Source organism: Pituophis catenifer, unplaced genomic scaffold (assembly GCF_029215685.1).
Source record: "Pituophis catenifer annectens isolate HBS135680 unplaced genomic scaffold, rPitCat1.0.hap2 SCAF_2, whole genome shotgun sequence".
NCBI classification, from domain to species: domain Eukaryota; kingdom Metazoa; phylum Chordata; class Lepidosauria; order Squamata; family Colubridae; genus Pituophis; species Pituophis catenifer.
Genome location: NW_027256882.1, coordinates 79,663,853 through 79,685,660, shown reverse-complemented (window position 1 = coordinate 79,685,660; position 21,808 = coordinate 79,663,853). Strand labels below are relative to the sequence as shown.

General features: G+C 36.8%; 1 protein-coding gene across 1 annotated transcript in view; it reads left to right on the top strand.

Annotated features, from left to right (window-relative positions):
• Positions 1-21,808, top strand: part of SLC6A11 (solute carrier family 6 member 11) — a 114,859-nt gene that overhangs the window by 28,258 nt on the left and 64,793 nt on the right. The window contains exon 6 of the mRNA XM_070933672.1: positions 6,885-7,017. Within this exon, the coding sequence (XP_070789773.1) occupies positions 6,885-7,017 (133 nt within the window). The remainder of the gene's footprint in view (positions 1-6,884; positions 7,018-21,808) is intronic.

Here is a 21,808-nt window from a genome sequence, read left to right as displayed (position 1 = left end):
AATTATACTAGGAAACAAACAGAACAATATAAATCGTAAAAATACAAGCAATGGTTATAGTTATAAGTGGGAGGAGATAGGTAATAGGAAGGATTAGAAGAATAATAGTAATACAGTCTTAATAAATAGTTTGACAGTGTTGTGGGAATTAGTTGTTTAGCAGAGTGATGACATTTGGGGAAAAACTGTCCTTGTGTCTAATTGTTCTGTTGTGCAGTGCCCTATAGCGTCGTTTTGAGGGTAGAAGTTGAAACAATTTATGACCAGGATGTGAGGGGTCTGTAAATATTTTCATAGCCCTCTTTTTGACTCATGCAGTATACATGTCCTCAATGGAAGGCAGGTTGGTAGCAATTGTTTTTTCTGTAGTTCTAATTATCCGTTGAAGTCTGTGTCTTGTTTGGTTGCAAAACCAAACCAGGCAGTTATAGAGATGCAGATGACAGACTCAATAATTCCTCTGTAGAACTGAATCAGCAGCTCTTTGGACACTTTGAGCTTTCTGAGTTGGGGCAGAAAGAACATTCTTTGTTGGGCTTTTTTAATGATGTTTTTGATGTTAGGTCTCCATTTTAAGTCTTGACATATGATAGAACCTAGAAATTTGAAGGTCTCTACTGTTGATACTGTGCTGTCTAGTATTGTAAGACATGGTAGTATAGGAGGGTTTCTCCTAAAATCTACCACCATTTCTGTGGTTTTGAGTGTATTTAGTTCAAGATTGTTCTGGTTGCACCACAAGGCTAGTTGTTCAACCTCCCGTCTGTATGCAGATTCATTGTTGTCTTGAATGAGACAATCACTGTTGTATCATCTGCAAACTTCAGTATTTTAACAGAGGGATCTTTTGAGATGCAGTCATTGGTATATAGTAAGAAGAGAAGTGGAGAGAGCACACAGCCCTGGGGGGCTCCTGTGCTAATTGTACAGGTATGTGATGTGATTTTGCCTAGATTCACCTGCTGCTTCCTGTCTGTTGGGAAGTTTATGATCCATTTACACGTGTGGTCAGGTACCTGTAGCTGATTTAGTTTAGTTAGAAGAATGTCTGGAATGATGGTATTGAATGCTGAGCTGAAGTCTATAAAGACCCTTGCATAGGTCTTTGGAGATTCAAGATGTTGTAGGATGTAGTGCAAAGCCATATCAACAGCATCATCTGTCGATTTATTTGCTCGGTAGGCTAATTGCAAGGGATCTAACGTGGATCCATGATGATTTTCAGGTGGGTCAGCACTAGCCTTTCAAAGGTTTTCATAACTACAGATGTTAGAGAAACTGGTCTGAAGTAGTTCAGTTCCTTGATGGAGGGTTAATTCTTTAATTAATTAATTAAGGGTTAATTAATTAGTTCCACTTTTGATTCCTTTTTTGGCTTGTCATATAAAATTTGTGGACATATCTTTAATTTTCTATATCTCCCTCAGAAGTCCAGTTAATCAGTTGGTATTCTAAAGTCAGAATTAACAGCCTGAAGGCTGAAAAGATATTTTTATCAGTTAACTATCCATGAGGACTTTAATATATTGGTTTGCGGAAAGAAAGATGAACAAAGAAGGTCAAAGAAGCAGGTTTCAAGAAAGGTTCTTTTTTTATGGAGCATTCTGTACACAAAATTTAGCTATAAACCAACAAACTACAGAAACCAAGATTTCTTCCTTAAGGCAAGAGGATGAAGGATTTGGAATAAGACTGGAAAAAAATAGCCGTCTCATCAAGCAAATCAAGTAAAATGTCTGATTATATTCCCATGTGGGTGCTGAAAAGGGAGACCATCTTGCAGGAATGCACTTTCAAAGAAGAAAAAGTTATATATTTAGAGGAAAAGAGATTTTTGTTAGAGAAAATAAAAAAGAATAATCTTCCTGGTTTGGATACCTGCTAATTTGAATATGCATCCTGGGTTCTTATGTTGAATGGTAAAGGACCAGGTTTTTTTAAAATTCCTTGGAGAATTTAGCAAATACAAAGAAAACAATACCAAATTCATGGGCTGCACCAGTCCCAAATGACTTTAGGCAGCATATAACATGGAACATTTATACAAGATATATCTGATCGGAACAAAAAGTAAACAAGCAAACAAATAATAAATAAACAAATAAAATAAAATAAAATAAAATAATAAAATAAAATAAAATAAAATAAAATAAAATAATAAAATAAAATAATAAAATAAAATAAAATAAAATAATAAAACTAAACTAAACTAAACTAAACTAAACTAAACTAAACTAAATTAAACTAAACTAAACTAAACTAAACTAAACTAAACAACTAAACTAATCAAAACAAAACAAAACTCTCCCTATAACCTGGGAGACAATCAAGACTTTAATAGTTTCCTGAATAACATAAGGTTGACAGCCATATGAATCAAGGAGGTGGGGCAGAGATCATTCTCTGCAATAGAGTAGGCATGCTTCCTGAGTCCCAGTCTATATCATTCTTTAATTGATGGGAAATGAACTGCATCTTTTCAGCAGAGATGACTGTAGATAAACCATCACTCAGATAGCAAGCCCCTATGTCATCAAAAAAGTAATAACCGCCACCTGAAATTGTGCCTGGAACCAACTGGTAAACAGTGCAGCTTGTAAAGCAATGGAGTGAGATATGGATAACACAGCACCCCCTTCAGTGCCTGCACCACCACATTCTGGACCAGCTGTAGCTTTGGATGATCTTCAAGTAGAGTGAATTCCAGTAATCTAATCACAAGGTGACTGGGACATAAGTAATTGTTTTAAAGTTCTCCTGATCCAGGAAAGAGTTCAATTGGCACATTAAGCATACCTGTGACAAAGTTTTGTTAGTCATAGCTTCCATCTGCTCTTTGAGCAGGAGCAGAGACTTGAAGTGGACCTCCAGATTGTGCACATATCTTAAATGGGAAAGTGCAACCCCAATGAGAGTCAACAGTGGTATATCAGTGGTATATCTACCAGTGGTAGATCTGGTATATCACCAGATCTGAGATGGTGGTAGTGGAAACAAATATAATCACTCAGGTTTGGGCCGTGGTGGTGCAGTGGTTAGAATGCAGTATTACAGGCTAATTCTGCAAACGGCTGACTGCCAGCAGTTCGGCAGTTCAAATCTCACCGGCTCAAGGCTGACTCAGCCTTCCATCCTTCCGAGGTTGGTAAAATGAGGACCCAGTTTGTGGGGAGCAATATGCTGATTCTGTAAACTGCTTAAACAGGGCTGTAAGCACTGTAAAGCAGTATATAAGTCTAGTACTATTGCTATTGAGTCTGAGTCTGTTCAGTCCCTTCCAGACCCACATAACCTTCAGGCACTATGTCAGGATATTAGCCAGATGGCCAGAGATTGAGATATATCCTATCTGTGGTTGGTAAGATCCACTGTTTGTCTTTATCCAGTGGAGCTCCAGGTTTCCTTGGCTTTATTTCCACATTTATTTCCTTGGCTCCCCATTTCACATTTGATTTCATATTTATGCAGATATATTGAAATTTTAAAAAGAAGCCATCAAAAGTTTTAAGCACCACTGTAGAATGAAACTATAATTATAAAAAGAATTATTAGTGAAGTGCAACATGATTCCTATATGCTTGACTGGAAATTCTGAAAAAAATGTTGAGAGGATTTCCCTGCTTTTTCCCTTTATTTACCAAAAAGCTTCCAAATTTATTATCTTTTTACCAAGATTAGTGATGCAGTTATAGAGATAAATGTTTGCATCCTTTGGTAAGGCAGCTTGTAGGGAAGCTACAGTATACGACTGCTGTCATCTTGGATCATTATAATATTGTTTTGTTCTGTGATGCTTCCATTTTTCTTCCAAACTGATGCACTTTCTCAGACAAACAAGCATCCTGCTTGCCTTCTTCTGGTGCTTAAGAGTACAGGCTTCTCTTTTGGTTACCAACAGTTTTTTGTTGGCCTCAGGGTTGACCAAACTATTGTGGCTGAGCAAATACTGAGCCAGTTATGAGGAAATTTTAAGGGCCCATTCACTTAGGTAACAACCAGATGATGCTAGTGGGCCAAAAATGTTAAACCAATGTTCAAACCAAGCCATTGAAAAAAGTCAGAACAGAGTTATAGGGAAGATCAAACGTTTTTTAACAAAAACATATCAAGAAATGCTGGGGGCGGGGGCGAGGGCAAACAGTTACCATAGAGATAAGACAAACAGATCTAAACATGTTTAAATGTTGTTAGAACATTGTGGCAAGAAAGATAGGGAAACTAGGGTTTTTTTTTTTCCATGTCCATTGAGATGAAAACACACAGACTTTTTAAAAGGCATTTCGATCTTCTTATTACATGATTTAGAAAGAATAATCTCTAAGATGTTTGATGAAGCACTTTAGGTAAAGAACTACCTTCTAAAGTATTCATCTCTTGATTCTTTGAAAGGCCAAGCTATCACACAGACAGCTATGAAATGGTTAACTGACACAACAGGTCTTTTCCAAATAAATGAATTCATTCTTTTGCTTCCCCAACTATAAAACAATGCAGTAAGTACTCTGGTACATTCCTTTTTATGAAATGCTGGCAGTGATTAAAACTCTTGCTATTCAGGAGCGTGCAACAACTCTACATGCTAGAAAGCCTTGTAAAAGAATCTCTTTCCCAAAATTCACTCAGTGAAAGTCCATGGGAAATGCAATGCTGCAATTGCATTATCCCAAATAAACATACTTCTAAGAAATGGGGAAAATATACCTTTGCATTGCTAAAAAGATAATCTATAATAATTTCATATAAATGTTTTCAACCAATGATGTTTTAAAAGACTCTTAATTTCCCCTCCATCAGCACTCTCGTCAATTTATGCCTTCCAAATGCATTGTAGTCCTAGCTTATCTGAAGAATGCCATTTTCAGAATTCTGCCTCATAAAGTTTAATTTGTTCAGTATAATAGGTTATGAAATGTTTTCCCAATTAAGGCTATTTATTTAATGTGTGTATGCCTTTGAGTCATTGTTGGCTCTTGGCAACTTCCTGGATTGGTCTCTGCAGTTTTCTTGGCAAAGTTTTATGGAAATGGTTTGCCCTTATCTGCTTCCTAGGGCTGATGAGAAAGAGGGACTGGCTCAAGGTTGCCCAATTAATTTATGTCTAAAGGACTAGAACTCATGGTTTCTAGCCTAGGGTCTTAACCACTACACCAAACTGGCTCTCTATTTATTTAATACGATTGTTTAAATAATTATATGTTTAAATTGCTTTTCAGAATTAAATCTTCAAATTCTAATAATCATAGAGGAAAATCAGCTAACAGCTATGCTAACAAGGAAAGTTATCTTTTCAGGTTGCTTTGAACAACATGAGTAATAAAATGATACCAAAATTATTTTGATTGTTTTCTTAAACTCCCGCACAGATGGGACTAAACGCATATCCGTATTGTAGTTGAGCATATAAAAACTAATGTTCAGAATGGTCTTTAAATAGCAGATTGCATTGCTTTATGGTGAAAATTCAAGCAGGTCTTTGCACATTAATTTCAGTGAAAATGGGCCTTCAGATAGGCTGATTCCGTGCTACTCAAGTGGAGTTTTTAAATGAGCTTTACAGGAAACTCCAGGTAAATATGTATAGTAGTAGATCACTTTGGGGGCCACTAGTACTAGTGAGGACAAGTCCAATAATTTTGCTTAGAATATAGACTTACATTATATTTTTCTTATAGAATATATAAATTATTCCTAGTCAGTGTTCCCAACCCAGCTCACAGGGTTGCTGTTGTTGTTGTGCTGTTGTATATTTATTTCTTAAATATAAATTGTATCTGGTGACCTAAATTCTATTTCAGGGAACTTTATGTAGTTTATTTTTGCTTTCAGCATTCACAGTTACACTCTTTTTGATATAATTAGTAAATTTTCTTGAATTAATTCTAATAAGACTGAACATGTGATTTTGGTACTGATCAAGTTCACTTGAAAGAATGGGTATTACAGGGGAAAATACAGATTTAAATAGATGAGCTGGTGTCCATAATGTTCAAAAACAGATTTGATTAGGTTGCTGCAATGAATTTAGAGCCAATTTCTAACGGCCACTGAGCTAAGAGATTTACTGAAGCTGCATTGTACTTGATAGGAAAATGGTTTTTACATTCTATAAATAAAGCTTATAAGTAAAGGCTTTCTTCTTCCATATATTCCGATTGCACAAATCCAATGACACATTGTCCTGCTTGTGTTCATTGTAATGGAAAGTCCTATTTCCTATTATTAACATGATTGATGTTAATGATAGGAAATTGATAAATTTTTTATGAAATTTTAAACTCTTAGTTGTTAGGATTGGAAGTTGTATTTAGCAGATATATAGTTTGACAGATCTGCAGCAGAACTGGCTATCCTTGATAGACAAGACTTTTATTTTGGTTTGTTACTTATGGGGCATTTGTAAATGAGGTTTGCAGAATATACATTATTGATTAATTTAGATCTTTCTTTTCACCTATTCTTAATATTAGCTATTTAAAATTGTATGCAATCTTTAGAGGCTACTCTGCAACACTAATAAATAATAATAGCAACTATTTTCCTAGCATTTTTTCTACAAATGTTTCCCCCCCCCCCAGATCGAGTATTATTTATTGGTTGCGATAAGAATTGACTAACCAGCTTGTTCACCAGGTCTGACATTGTGGGCTGACTAGCCTAAAGTCACCCTGTCGGCTTTCATGTGTAAAGTGGGACTAGAAGTCACAGTCTCCTGGCTTCTACCCTGGTGCCTTAACCACTAGACCAAACTGGCAGTTATTATAACAACAACGACAACAACAATGCTAAATTTCAATTACTCTTAACAGATTGGGAGATTTGTGGCAAGTGGTAGCTTCTGCATTAAAGTTTTAGTTAGCACTGATGTTTATTTATATCATTTTTAGACGAAGAGTCTTGGCCATATCAGATGGTATTGAACACATTGGAGATCTCCGCTGGGAACTGGCACTGTGTCTTCTGGCTGCCTGGACTATCTGTTACTTTTGCATTTGGAAAGGTACAAAGTCAACTGGCAAGGTAAAAAAACATACGTGCTACAATTTATGTTGCATAATATAGTCTGGATTCTCTTTCCTTTACTTATAAGTGCTGAGGACTGTTCATGAATTTTCCACAAGATAAGCTTCCTTCTATTTAATATTAAACACTGGTGATCTGTCTGAGCTGCTTCAACGAATACAAAAATGTAACACTCCATGGTGAAAAATATTAACAAGAAACTGGGTGAATCAATTTTTAAAATAGGTATTTTCAATAATGTTTCTTTTTCTTTAAACATTCCAACAAAAAGGACTAAATTGCAAACAGTGTTTTTGCACATCATGGTAATCTAAGATGTGAAGGATCCTTAAATATGAATGAGGTATATGCTAATTCATATGGCTCAGCTGATCCTTACCAGCTATATTTCTCTGTCCTGTCAGAATAATCAGCTAATCAAAGATTGAAATATCTCTTCTGATTGTTTGATGATGAGGATGATGATAATGATGATTAATCCAAGAATTCTGGCTTGTCCTCCAAGGAAAAGCTAAGCATGGCTTTTTCTTGGCAACTCACTCTTAGCTTTCTTTAGTTGCTCACTCAGGCATGCTATAATATAAACTAGGAGTGAATTTGGATTAGGACTATGCAGTTAGTCACCAGTGGGATTGATGCAATTTAAAGATTTAAAATGCAATATAATGTTCTGCACAAGGGCTAGCTTTAATCAAAATGATATCTGCTAGGCTTCGGCTTGTTGCTTTAACAAAATCAATATAAATTATTCCCTACAGATAAAAAGCAAGTAAAAGGCATTCTATAATCAATGTCATTTGAAACCATGCGGAATATCACAATGAATTGCAGCAATTTGCAATCCCTTTGCCTACATACATTCTGCCTTTTGGAACAGGGGTGTAAAACTCTCGTCATCATGTCATCGTCACGTGATGTATTGCGACTTTTCCCCCTCGCTAAACGGGGGGTGGGCGTGGCCAGCGTGTGATGCATCCAGCCAGTGAGCCATAAGTTTGACACCCCTGTTTTAGAGTATAGAGCACATGAACAACTGGTATAGCTAGAAATCTCTGTTGCAAGAATTTTGAGTATCCCTGTGTTATTGACGTTAAGCTGTTGGACTAGGTTTGAGAAAACTTAGTGTTAAATCAGTGAAACTTAAATCTGAAAAAGCTCCAGGCAAAAGCTCCCCTAGTGACTTTAGGCCAAACACTATGACTTGGAGAATGCTATGTATCCTGCCCTGAGTTCTTTAAGCAAAGAAAATGTACCGTATTTTCCGGCGTATAAGACGACTGGGCGTATAAGACGACCCCCGAATTTTCCTGTTAAAATATAGGGTTTGGGCTATACTCGCCATAAAAGACTATCCCTCTTCCAACGCACACCAAATAAAAATTAAAAAACATCAACTGGCTCACCCACAATGTAAAAGCAGCTGTGCTAGACCCAAAATGGCCCCTGAAACAAGCAGAAACCTCACACAGCCACAAAAAGCCCAAAAAAACAACTTCCACACTTTACACACACACAACACAACACAACACAACACAACACAACACAACACAACTGGGTCACCCACAATGTAAAAGCAGCTGTGCTAGACCCAAAATGGCCCCTGCAACAAGCAGGAACCTCACACAGCCACAAAAAGCCCAAAAACCCAACTTTAACATTTTACACACACAAAATTCCACATACAGCTTTGTGAGATTTTGTGTTTGTGTAGTTAGAATGAAACACTACAAAAACACACTAAATCTCAGAAAGCTGCACAAATATTATTTTATTTTATTTTTATTTTTATATAAAAATTCCTAAACTTTAAATGGCTAGGTCTAAAAAAGAACAACTAAAAAAAACCCCAATTAACTATTTTTTTTTTAAGATCCCAAAGGGGAATAAACTTACCCAATAGAACAGGGTTCTCCAACCTTGGCAACTTTAAGACTTGTAGACTTCAACTCCCTGCTTGCTTGATTGCAGGCAGGGAGTTGCTTGCTGATGGAATGGATTCAGGCAAGCAAAGCAAGGCAGAGTGAAGCAAGGCAAGCAGCTAAGGTAAGCAAGCTGGAGGGGAAAAACTTTTTTCCTTCTCCATGGCTCTGGCGATCCCAGCGGAGTTGCCTGATTAGCAGATCGTCAGAGCTTGGATCATCAGAGCCATGTGAAAGGAGAAAAGTTTTTTCCTTCTCCATGGCTCTGGCGATCCCAGCGGAGTTGCCTGATTAGCAGATCGTCAGGGCTTGGATCGTCAGAGCCATGTGAAAGGAGAAAAGTTTTTTCCTTCTCCATGGCTCTGGCGATCCCAGCGGAGTTGCCTGATTAGCAGATCGTCAGAGCTTGGATCGCCAGAGCCATTTAAGGCTCGTCAGAGCCTTTCGGGCTGATCTGCCTGGTTACAGGAGAACGACACCCGGCGTATAAGACGACCCCCGACTTTTGAGAAAATTTTCATGTGTTAAAAAGTCGTCTTATACGCCAGAAAATACGGTATATGTCCCTTGACTGAATATGCATATGTATGTGTATCAGAATTAAACTACCTTTTTTTCTTCAGTTTATACTTGAGAGAAATAAAATAAAGAATAGTGTTTTTATTGTAGTTATGGTGCAGAGCAGTGTTTCTAAACTTTTTTCTCTAAAGACCTCTTATTTTAAAAATTAGGAAGGTACCCAAAAGACTTTTGTTGGCATGGGCTACATTTATCTATATTTACTGTACAGCAGTCCTCAATTTAAGACTGTTGATTAGCAATAGTTCATGGATTCCCCAAAAGATACTTATGACCCAGATTCAAAGTTTTTATGGTCAGAAACTCCCCCTCATCTCCGGAAATGCTCAGCAATCAGTCCAATGTTTATGGCTGTTTGCAGCATCTCATAGATAAGGTAAAAGTAAAGATTCCCCTTGCACATATGTGCTAGTCCTTCCCAACTCTAGGGGGCAGTGCTCATCTCTGTTTCAAAGCCAAAGAGCCAGCGCTGTCCGAAGACGTCTCCGTGGTCATGTGGCCTGCATGACTAAATGCCAAAGGCACACAGAATGCTGTTACCTTCCCACCAAAGTTGGTCCCTATTTTTCTACTTGTATTTTTTACATGCTTTTGAACTGCTAGGTTGGCAGAAGCTGGGACAAGTAACAGGAGCTCAACCTGTTATGCGGCACTAGGGATTCAAGCCGCTGAACTGCTGACCTTTCGATCGACAAGCTCAGCATCTTAGCCACTGAGCCACCAGCATCACATAGATATATGACCACAATTTACAACATTTTTTTTGCCAGAAACCAACCTTATCTCTTAATTTCTAGGAAAATTTCAGACAATCGTTCCCTTAAATACCAATGTTCTCTTAACGATTGCTGCAAAAAAAGGATATAAAATTGGGTATGGTCACATGACTACTCAATTAACACTGGGTCAACTTGTAACTCTAACTCCAGGCTCAATTACAGTTATAAGTCGAGGACGGCCCAATATCAAAAATTAAAATCGATGTATTTTAATATTTATTTATTGAATCATGTAAAAATAATATTAAAACCATTCGATATTAGCATAAATAAAACAATTGTCATGAAAATACTATTTTTAACAAATAAATAATTACATTTTAATTTTTTTCAGGCCCCTTCAATAGCTCACAAACAGTTTTGATTTTGTGGAACTCTAAGGAGGTCTTGGGGGACCTAAGGGCCCGAGGACCACACTTTTAAGAAACACTGGTGTTGAACATTACCAACTTCCTTTGGATTAAATGCAATGAACTACGTTGCATATACAGTAGGTTTCATAAGAAGATATTTTTGACTGAAAAGCAACCCACAGGGATGAAGTAAAAGCAAACCAGAATAATTTTACATAATTTCAACAAACCCCTTTAGGTTGGGAACAGTCGTACACTTAAATAGCAAGGGATGTTATTTTTCTCTTTTCATCTTCTGGCTGTTTGTATAGCATGGTTAAGAAATCCTACTGACTTCATTTGCATGATGTGTGAAAGTAAATTTAATTTTTGGTATGTTTACTTACAAAAGCTTAGCATTTTGTACCAATCAGTCCATTTGGGTGCATTATGCTTCCATCAAATGTGTGAACTCAGAATGAGTTAATTCTGCAAACAAATGCTTTGTGTGAATGCAGACTTTATGCACTAGGTTCTATCATTTCTTCTATTTATTCTTTCATTTTTCGGTTATAGAGCAAACATCTATTTACCTGTTTACTTTATTATGTATTAAGGGCATCTATGACCTAATACCTGGAGTTTAGTCTGCCGTTTCTGATTAATAGGGTAATAATAATAGAGAATCATTATAGAGAATCATTATTCTCTATGCTGCCTAACTGGACAATTCAAAGATTCTTTTTTGAGGCTTGAGATAACACCCTGATCATGAAAAATGTGTGTTTAGCCAATAAGCTTTAATTCCTGCTGAAGAAATATGCTATCAGAAGAGTCCTGGTGGCAGAGTGGTTAGAATGCAGTATTGCAGTCTGACTCTGCCCACTGCCAGGAGTTCGATCCTGACCAGCTCAAGGTTCTCAGCCTTTCATCTTTCTGAAGTTGGTAAAATGAGGACCCAGATTGTTGGCAGCAATATGCTGACTCTAAACTGCTTAGAGGGTGCTGTAAAGCACTATGAAGCTGTATATAAGTGCTATTGCTTTCAGAATTTCAAAATCCCCTCCCACATACCTCTGGCTTTGTATCTCAGTTGCAAAACCTAGAACTTAATGGAAGTGTGTCAGACATCGTGAAGAATATATATATACTCTAATGTCCAGTTTAAAATTACCATATCTGGCTGCAAAAATCTAGGTAGTTAATAAATGATATTAAAGGGTTAGAACTTTGTCTACTCTTAGGTCCCATTTACTGGCCATTCAGATGTTTGCAGTCTGGACTGGTAACCATAGTTTTAAAAAAAGTACCTGCAACTTGTCTCTGTAGTTTTTTCCTATCGGTTTCTAGTTTCATTGTATGTTTAATAATGAAGTCCATAGCAAATGAATGGAACACAGTTTTAAATTTGTTTGTATGCTTATTTATTTAATTCATCAAATTTATAAAACCGCCCATTTCACAGATGCGACTCTGGGCAAGTGTGCAATAAAACAAACAAAGCAACAATTTAAATAGTTTAATCATAAATATAAATAAGGCTGCGGAAGAATGGATCTGCATCTTGCATTTAGGGTAACTGTTTCATGGGCTCCCTGTTTTCCTGGTATCCCCAAGTGTGTTGGAAGAAGCATGTTTTGAGGGATTTCCTAAATGCCAACCTAGATAACCTAGCTGGGAAATTATGGGAGTTGAAGTCCAAACATCTTAAAGTTGCCAAATTCGAAAAACACTGCTTTAACCTTTAATTGCTAAGGAGCCTTAATTAAAGTAGCATGAACAAACAGCGGAAGAAAATGTATTCTTATGAAATATTCATGTTTTAATCTTCCAATTACAATGATTTACCTTCATAGTTTCCATTTTTATAAAGAAAGTGTTGCCTTGATATTAATCATTGACAGCTTTTGATTTTAATGCAGTATCTTTGAGATTCAGTGTCCATTTAAAGAATTCTAAGTAGAATTCTTAGAATATGCAGCAAACAGTTCAATAGAAGCTGTTCTAAAAGACAACTTTGTCACCAAGAATTTTTGTAGCTGTTGTTCTTTATATTAAAAGCTTTCCTTAACTGGGTGTTCTGCATATATAGTGGACTTCAAATCCCATAGGCTCAGGGAATTGTAGGAATTCTAATTAGGAATTAGATTCCTATTAAGAAATCAGATTGCTATTATCTGGCATGTGCAGCTAAAAAGCTAAGTGGGTCCCATGTATAATGCTTTTTTTAAATACATATAGATATGTATCTTCAAGGACTTGCAGTTTCATTTCAACAAAAGTTATAGGAAGAAGAAAAATAACCACAGGTTGTTCACTTGTTTTACTATTAAACTAAGGAAGTTCTTAATCTTCCTGCTTAGCCCCTGCTTTAGCTATTATTTCTCAAGCCTGTTTACAAGAGTGTGGCCAGGAAGATCATGCTGAAGAAAAGCATTAACGCTTAAGGCTATAGCTTGATTAATCACATGTGCAAATTTATAGCGTGGTATTCACAATTTTACTTGGCTGCTCATTAATCTGTTAGCACTGTTTACATATTATTGCTTCATGTGAAACCATGATTTGTTTTAGCTATGATTTAGCTAAGTCCTAATTTTATATTTCATACCTATGTGCCTGCTATTTGCATCATACTTGTTTGCCTCTGACTTAGTATAATGGGTAAAATTGACCCATAGTATACTGGTTTAGCATTATATCTGAATAATGCTTATTCTACAAACAAGTTATCAAACCAAGCTTTTGCATTCTACAGTGATATCACATTCCTAATTAATTTCATTTCAGTCTTTTCCTTTCTCAGATAAGGTTTTAAAAAATAAAGTTGCACATTTTGTTCATATCTGTAAATGAATACTTTCATGATATATAAATTAGGCTGACTCATGTTCTGGAGCATCTACGGTAGTTTTACAAGAAGATAATTTCAGTGATTTTCAGTAAACCCTGTTCATTAAATCAAATCCAGGAGGCAGTTTTAAGACTGGTAAAATTTTACTCATCATTTACTATTTTAGGGCATATAATCATATTCAATATGCTATCTTGTTTATGTGTTCATATCAGCTTATATCATATTCAAACACTTGGTCTGTACGCCAGCTGGTCTCTTTTGGACAGAATAACAGAGTTGGAAGAGACCTTGGAGGTCTTCTAGTCCAACTCCCTGCTCAGGCAGAAAACCCTTTACCATTTCAGAAAAATGGTTGTCCAGTCTCTTCTTAAAAACTTTCAGTGTTGGAGCATTCACAACTTCTAGATGCAAGTTGTTCCATTGATTAATTGTTCCAACTGTCAGAAAAATTCTTCTTATTTCTAGGTTGCTTCTCTCCTTGATTAGTTTCCATGCATTGCTTCTTGTCCTGCTTTCAGGTGCTTTGGAGAATAGCTTGACTCATTCTTCTTTGTGGCAGCCCCTGAAATATTGGAACACTGCTATCATGTCACCTCTAGTCCTTCTTTTCATTAAACTAGACATACCCAATTCCAGCAACTGTTCTTTATATGTTTAGCCTCCAGGGCAGTAGTGGGATTCGAATGCCGTCGCTACCAGTGGGCTTGGGCACTACACGCACGTGGGCTTGGGTGCGGTCATGCACAGAAGCTTCTGCGCATGCACAGAGACGTACGGGCGGGTGGGCGGAGCCTCCTGCCATTCCCCACCGCTACCGGTTCACCCGATCCGGGGTGAACCGGTAGCTACCCACCACTGCTCCAGTCCCCTAATCATCTTTGTTGTTCTTCTCTGTACTGTTTCTAGAGTCTCGACATCTTTTTTACATCATGGCAACCAAAACTGGATGCAGTATTTCAAGTGTGGTCTTACCAAGGCATTATAAATTGTTATTAACACTTTGCATGATCTTTATTCTATTTCCCTATATACGTGTCCTCTCATATTTTCTATCAAAAAAAGGTTGCTGATTGTTTCCCATCCTTTGGCTTTTTAGGACATATCTTATTTTTTGTGCATGCATTCACATATGAGTGCACACACAAGTGTATTTTTGAGCTTTGCTTAGCATTTAGAAATTTGTCAGCAGAATTTTTTAAATTGCTATTTTTAATTTTCTTCAGCAAGCTATTCATCCCTTCCTGATATTTGTTGGTTGTTTTTTTACTTAACTAAGTCTGGGAGTGTAATATTTTACCATTTTTCTATTAACCTGGGAAGCAGTGGTGGGATTCAAAATTTTTTTACTACCGGTTGTGTGGGCATGGCTTGGTGGGCATGGCAGCGGAAGGATACTGTAAAATCTCCATTCCCTCCTCACTCCAGGGGAAGGTTATTGCAAAATCCCCATTTCCTCCCGATCAGCTGGGACTCGGAAGGCAGATAATAGATGGGGTGGGGCCAGTCAGAGGTAATATTTACCGGTTGTCCGGACTACTCAAAATTTCCACTACCGGTTCTCCAGAACTGGTCAGAACCTGCTGAATACCACTTCTGCTGGGAAGTGGCTGGAAATCTTCTATATACCAGACAAAATTATAGCCACTGTGCAATTTCAGCATGGATGATTAAAGGAAAGTGCAGAAGCTATTAGAATACATGATAGGCCCTGACTCCGTTGAAGGCAAAGTAGGCAGTGGATTGTTGTGGTTAGCCTGCAACAAACTGAAGCATGCTATCCCAAATGGACCAGATTGTTTACTTTGACATAATCTGGATGTAGCATCATTATATTTTGGAAGAAATGGTAAAAAGAGACAGTGGTGTGTTTCACTTTTTCTCTCTTTGCAGAGGCAAAATATACCCACACTCAGAAATTGTTGTTTAAACAAGCTGTTGCATTTCATATTTAATAGTTTTTGATCTAACAAAAGCAAAAGCAATATAGTTTTTAATAAAATTAAAAACTTAATTGTATTGCAACAATTAAGATAAAGTGAACAACATGAACTCTCTAAGTGGCACCTGCAGAGGGGAGAATGTGCAGTAGCATGCTAGGAGCGATGTCTTGTGTGAAAATGTCTTTAGAATTGTGATCATTGATAATTTATGCCATGTACTTTCTGTCCCTTGAATATTTATATAAAGGTGGAAATGTTGGAAGTGTAATTCGGCCTGGGGTACTTTCTTTCACCAGTGGTGGACCTGCCCTCAGATCAGGAAATTTTGGGAAAAGATTCAAAAATGGTTGAACGAGATAACAGGTGCAAGTTTCCCCCTAACTCCAGATTCTTACTTACTTGGAATCAAACTAAAAGACGTGGGCAAACAAGACTGGCACCTATTTATCCATATTACAACAGCAGCGAGAGCGGCACTTGCCCAGCATTGGAAAAATACAAATACACCATCAGATCAACTTATAATAAATAAGATATTGAATTGTGCCGAATTGGACAAATTAACATATATCCTAAGAGACAAAAAAGAATCCATATACTACAGTAACTGGGAACGCTGATATATATGACTAAAGAAGAGAACAAACATAGAATAAATAACATAGTATTAAATATATATTTAATTATAATGAGATAGCGTTTGGTATTTAAAATAGTCAACGCTATTTGAACAAAAGGATTTACCAGGATGTAACTATGAATAAGTATCTATAGTTCGATATAACCCCCGGTTAGTCTTTCTTTGTGGTTGTCTTTATGTGTTGTGTTGTGTACCTATATATAACTTATATCTGTTTGAAAATTACATTATATGTTTTTTTATTTGTAAATAATTAATAAAGATCTATTTTTTTTAAAAAAAGAATATTTATATAAAGGTGACAAAAGCTCCCAGATACCTTCAATCTCAGGTAAGATCTGAAAACTTAGAACCTCCTGTGCAGCAGTCAGCAGCAACGTGTGTACGCACACACACACACGCTCACACAAAACACAGACACACACACAGACACACACACACACGTCCATCCACTGTCATTTAGGGAGTTCCTGACAGGCAGAAAAGTTATAGTCTGGTATACTTTCTTTTTCCTCTGTAACCCTTCTAATTTTTATTCAATAAAACCACTTCAGCATTTGCACCAGTTTGAGCCTATTGTCTTTGCATCCCAGAATCTAGCCGCTCTTGCCAACACAGTCAAAAAGTGTACTTCAGAAGTAGAGCAGAAAAACATGTCCCGAGGTCACTTTGACAGTGAATGAGGACATCAACTGTTACAAAAAGGATTTTGTCTAAATTATGGGCATCTTTCCCCCTTAGGGACACCAGTAATATCATATAATCACAATTCATATTATGTTTTTGAGAAACATATCAAGATGTTCTTGATATCTAAATATGTTTAAAACTGATGTATGTTAATGGTTTGTGTATGTATGTGTATACATTATAAGAATGTAGTGAGTGTGTGATCTCTCTCTATCCCCCTCCCCCCCCTCCCCCCCTCTCTCTGTCTCTTAAAGAGACAGTTCTATATCAGGTGAAGTCCAGAATACATCGTAGTTAATAATTTTGCATTAAAATCAACAGGATTTAATCCTTTTATTATACACTGGAATGCAAGTGTGTGTGCCTCTGCTAAATGGAAAATTAGTAAGAATGATAAAGTCATATTAATGTTCACTTATATGGAAGAAATTTTAAAAAGAAGAAGATTAATTCCTGGTGAACCTATTTGGAATGATATATTTCATTAGTATTAACACATCTGCACTGTACCGTGCTGAATTAAAAAGCTTTGTAGATTTTTATCTTTATAAATAATAATAGTTATTATTATGTACACAAAAATTTGAACTCACAGTTGCCAGTTCTTTAGCTGATGCTGGTCTTCATACACATTAAATTCTTCCCAAGAACCAAAGATCTTGTAATGATTCAGCATAGTATACATGTGTATTATCCAAGCAGTGTGATCTTTTGTTAATTGACTGATGGAAATTTTGTCAATGACCAGATTTTCTAACTGCTGTCCAAGATATTTTGATATGGTACCCAGTATGTTGAGAACACTGGGACCACCATGGCCAATTTATATCACAATCTTTCAACTTTAATTTTTAGATCTTGATCCTTCAGGGTTTTTTTTTTCCAATTCTTTGTTTTCTAATCTATTCAATTCAGTTCAGTTCAAAGCCTTTATTGTCATTCGTGTATACAACGAAATTGGTTTAGCCTCTACTGGTGCAGTCCATACAAGAATACAAAACAACATGAATAATATAATGAAAAATCCTTATACAAGTAGTTAGGGAAAAAATCTAGTCATACGTTTCCATATGTACGTCATATTCAGTGAAACATGTATATTACTCTGGTGTACGATCTTATATCATGGTATATGCATATTACACACTACATTGGCACCAGTAAAATTCATCATATTAATCTGTTTGTGGTGCTATATTGTGTTTAGGAGGCTGACAGCCCAGGGGTAAAAGCTGTTTTTAATCCTGTTTGTCCGTCTGGCTATACTTCTGTGTCTTCCGCCCGATGGTAAAAATGAAAAGAGACCCTGGCCAGGGTGTGAATCATCCCTAAGTATCTTCCTTACTCTGTTGAAACAGCAAGACCTGGTGATGTCATCCAGTGGTGTTAGGGGGCAACCAATGGTTTCTTGAGCTGAATTACTCTCTGTAGTGCCTTCCTGTCCGCGGCTGTTAAACCAGCATACCATACTGTTATACAGTATGTGAAGACACTTTCTATTGTGGACCGATAGAAAGAAGTCATCAGCCGTTGTTCCACCTGATTTTTCAGCAGGACTCTAAGGAAATGAAGTCTCTGTTGAGTCTTACTAACCACCAGGGATGTGTTGTTTTTTGTACTATCCCCTGACATTGCCATACTAATTATCCACAATTTCTTCTTTTCAATCACAATTATATCTGGTGTGTCATGAGCCAATGCATTATCTGTCTGTATTCAGAAATCCCACAACATTTTAGCCTCTCTCATTTTCAACTCTCTGTTCTTACTGATTTTTCATTACTGATCATTTTTACAGATGCTTTGGGGAATCATTCAGGTGACTTCGTTGTTGTTTATAATCAGTTTATGCAATCATCTTGAACGAGCTGAGTATATGATTTACTGCTTCTGCTTTTTTGTATAATCTGCACTTCGAATCATTTAATGATTTTTCAGTTCTGGCCTTGATTGAATTAGTTCAAATAGCTTGCTCTCAAATCAAGCCTTCAGTTTCTTTTTTAATGCCCCATTTGTAAGCCATTGTCAGGTTTTATCTTTATCCAGTTTTCTTTCAATTTTTTTTGGTAGAAATTGATCATAAATTTCTTTGCCAACATTCTTTTTGTGTTTTTAGATTTTTTGATATCCATGCTTTGTTTCCTGTTCCTTTCTATGTAATTATTATTCCTTCCTATTTTCTCCACAACAAGAACAGTATCGCATGCATGTCACAGACAGGTGGAGTTTGAAGAGTAACATCACACCATTGCTTTTGTCAGAATGATAAAATTGGCAAGTGCCTCTGAATGCTGTTATTTACTATGAAAGATTGTGAAAATTTGTGTTGTATACAAGAATGATGAGCAGCTCTGGTTGCAGGAGAGATCATTTTTTTGTAATGTAACAAGGGAAATTAGGAAAAATGGACATGGAAGAAAAGAAAAAAATGATAGAAATGAAAGTTAAGAATAGAACAATGGTAGAACAAAATATGAGCCACATTTATAAAGGTATCAGAAGATAAACGCTCAATGGAGTAAATGGAAAGTGGTTCTTAGGGAAGAGGATGTAGAAGCTGCTTGAAATAGAGTGAAAGGAAATATGTTACAGTGTCACTGAAGTATGTGGAGATTTTTAAAGAGATGTCTGGGAAAAGATTCTTGATAGAATTATAAAACGAATGAGGCACGTGTGAGAAATATAGAATTACAGAATGACAGAGTTGGAGGTCTTATAGTCCAACCCCTGGCTCCAGCAGGAGATTTCATACTATTCCAGATAAATGGTTGTCCAGTATATTCTTAAATACATTCAAGGGAATGATTGTTGCAAAAAATAAGATTTGGGAAAAGTTATTATGCAATCGACATAATAGTTAATAACATAGACATGAATAATTACAAACAGAGAGTATAGTCAGATAGTAAGAACAATACTGTACATATTATAAAGGACAGAGTAAATGCAGAGTGATTTTGATGGAAATAAAAATTATTTTATTAGCTTAGGAAGAGGGATAAACAAGGATCCTCCAAAAGAGTGAATAAAATTAAAAATAAAAGTGATGCATTTATTACAGATGAAACTGAAAAGAAGAAAGACTGGAAGGAGCATTTTAGACATTTATATTAGGATGACAGTTATACAGGTAGTCCTTGAGTTATGAATGTAATGGAGCCTGCCCATTCCATTTGCAACCCAAGGATTTGTGGAAGTGAATCTCGTACCTTGAACAAGATCACTCCCTCCTTTTGCCCATGCATTTGCTAATTGAATGTGAGGCTCGTTAAGTGCACATGAGATATTTCAGGGTGGGGAAGGCCATGGGGTGGCCTACCAATGGAACAGGCCACCTGCCTAAGACCCCCAAGGCCTCCCTGACCCACTGAAATACCTCATGCTCTCCAAATTGCTTCCCACCCCCCAACCTGCCACACTGGGTCACTTACCTTGTGAAGACCTAGCAAGGAGTCTCCTCTCCAACCTTGTGTGCCCCTCTGATGTTCCATTTGGCCCTCTGTGGGCCTCCCCCTGCTCATTGCAGGCCAAAATGGACCCTCCAGGGGCTGGATCTGGCTCCTGGAGGCTCCATTTTGGCCTGCAATGGGCCAGGGGAGGTCTCTGGATTGTGAATCTGCCGCCCTGGGACTTCATTTCAATCGTCAACATGCCGGATAAATGTTGCTGAGCCTCTCCAGTTGTTTGTAAGGAAGAACAACTGCCATGGTGCTGAAAGATTCGTAGTTTCGGGTCTCATTTGGGAACGCTAGGGGGGACTGATCGCGTAACTTCAAATGTTCGCTAAGAGAGCGCTCGTAACACAAGGATTACCTGTACACTTGTTTATTATTAATTGATTTATATGTGTTTCTATACCAGCCACCCACCCAACTCTAAAACCTGGAATTAAAACAAATGCAATAAATGTTGATATTTAAGAATTAGTGGCTAAAAAGGAAGACTGTTAAAAAATGGAATGTTGCAGATATGATTATGTAACAGGAGAAACATTAAAATGTGGTTCAAATTTGTTTAGGGAGTGACTGTCTGCCTTGTTTAACCTGTCTGTGAAGACCACATCTGTACCTCATAATTGGAAGGATGTCATTGTAAAGGCAAAGATTGTAAAATTTAATGCAATGATTACTAGGGATCAGTTTGTTTAGTGTACCTAGGAATGTATTTGGCGGAGCTTTGATTGAAACAACAAAAGAGATCATAAAGAAGAAAATTTGGAAAATGCAGTGTGTCTTTATGCCAGTCAGAGAGTGTGCAGGATTGGTTATTACTTTTCAGGGATCATTAGTGTGAATGTGACAAGGAAAGTTTACTGTATATTCATGATTTATAGAAAAAAACTATGAAAAATTGCACAGGCTTGGATTAGGGAATGTTTTGCACAAATATAGAATTGAAGATTATTTATCAAATGTTCCAAGAGCAGTGCAGTGGGATGAGGAAAAGGCCTTGAGGGACAACCCCTAGTGAGATAACAGTCAGACAAAATCTGTATCTGAATCTGGAGCAGAAATGTAATCTTAAAAAAATGTCACAGGCAAGACTCTCTCTAATGCTAATTCTCATAGTTAAAGGAGAGAATGGGGAAACACATTCAAATTTGCAAGATTCTGTACTAGATCTTTATAATAAAAGTAAATTTGGCCTGCATGCCTTTGATTTCCTAGTCTGGTCTATCTTGTAAAATTATCAGCATGCATGTGAATAATGAAATATGCTTAGCGAGAGGTTCAGCATTGAGCAAGGAAGAAGAGAAAGATGTGAGAAAAGCAAATCTTGAAAAAATGTTGTTTATTATGTTTAGGGATGTTAAGGTATTTTGGACCCATGAACACATGTACCTTGATATGCAGATCATACTTTGTTTTGTGATTGGGAACTTGAAACTTAGATGCATGATGTAATGAGGAGGATGGATCTGAAAATCAATGTTTCAGTGGCCAAGGTAGCTGTGTTTTACAGGAAATGTAAATGTAATGTAGTGATTAGACCAAGTTATACATAAATAATGAAAAACCTACAAGGAACTTTTTGTACTTTGGTAGAATATTT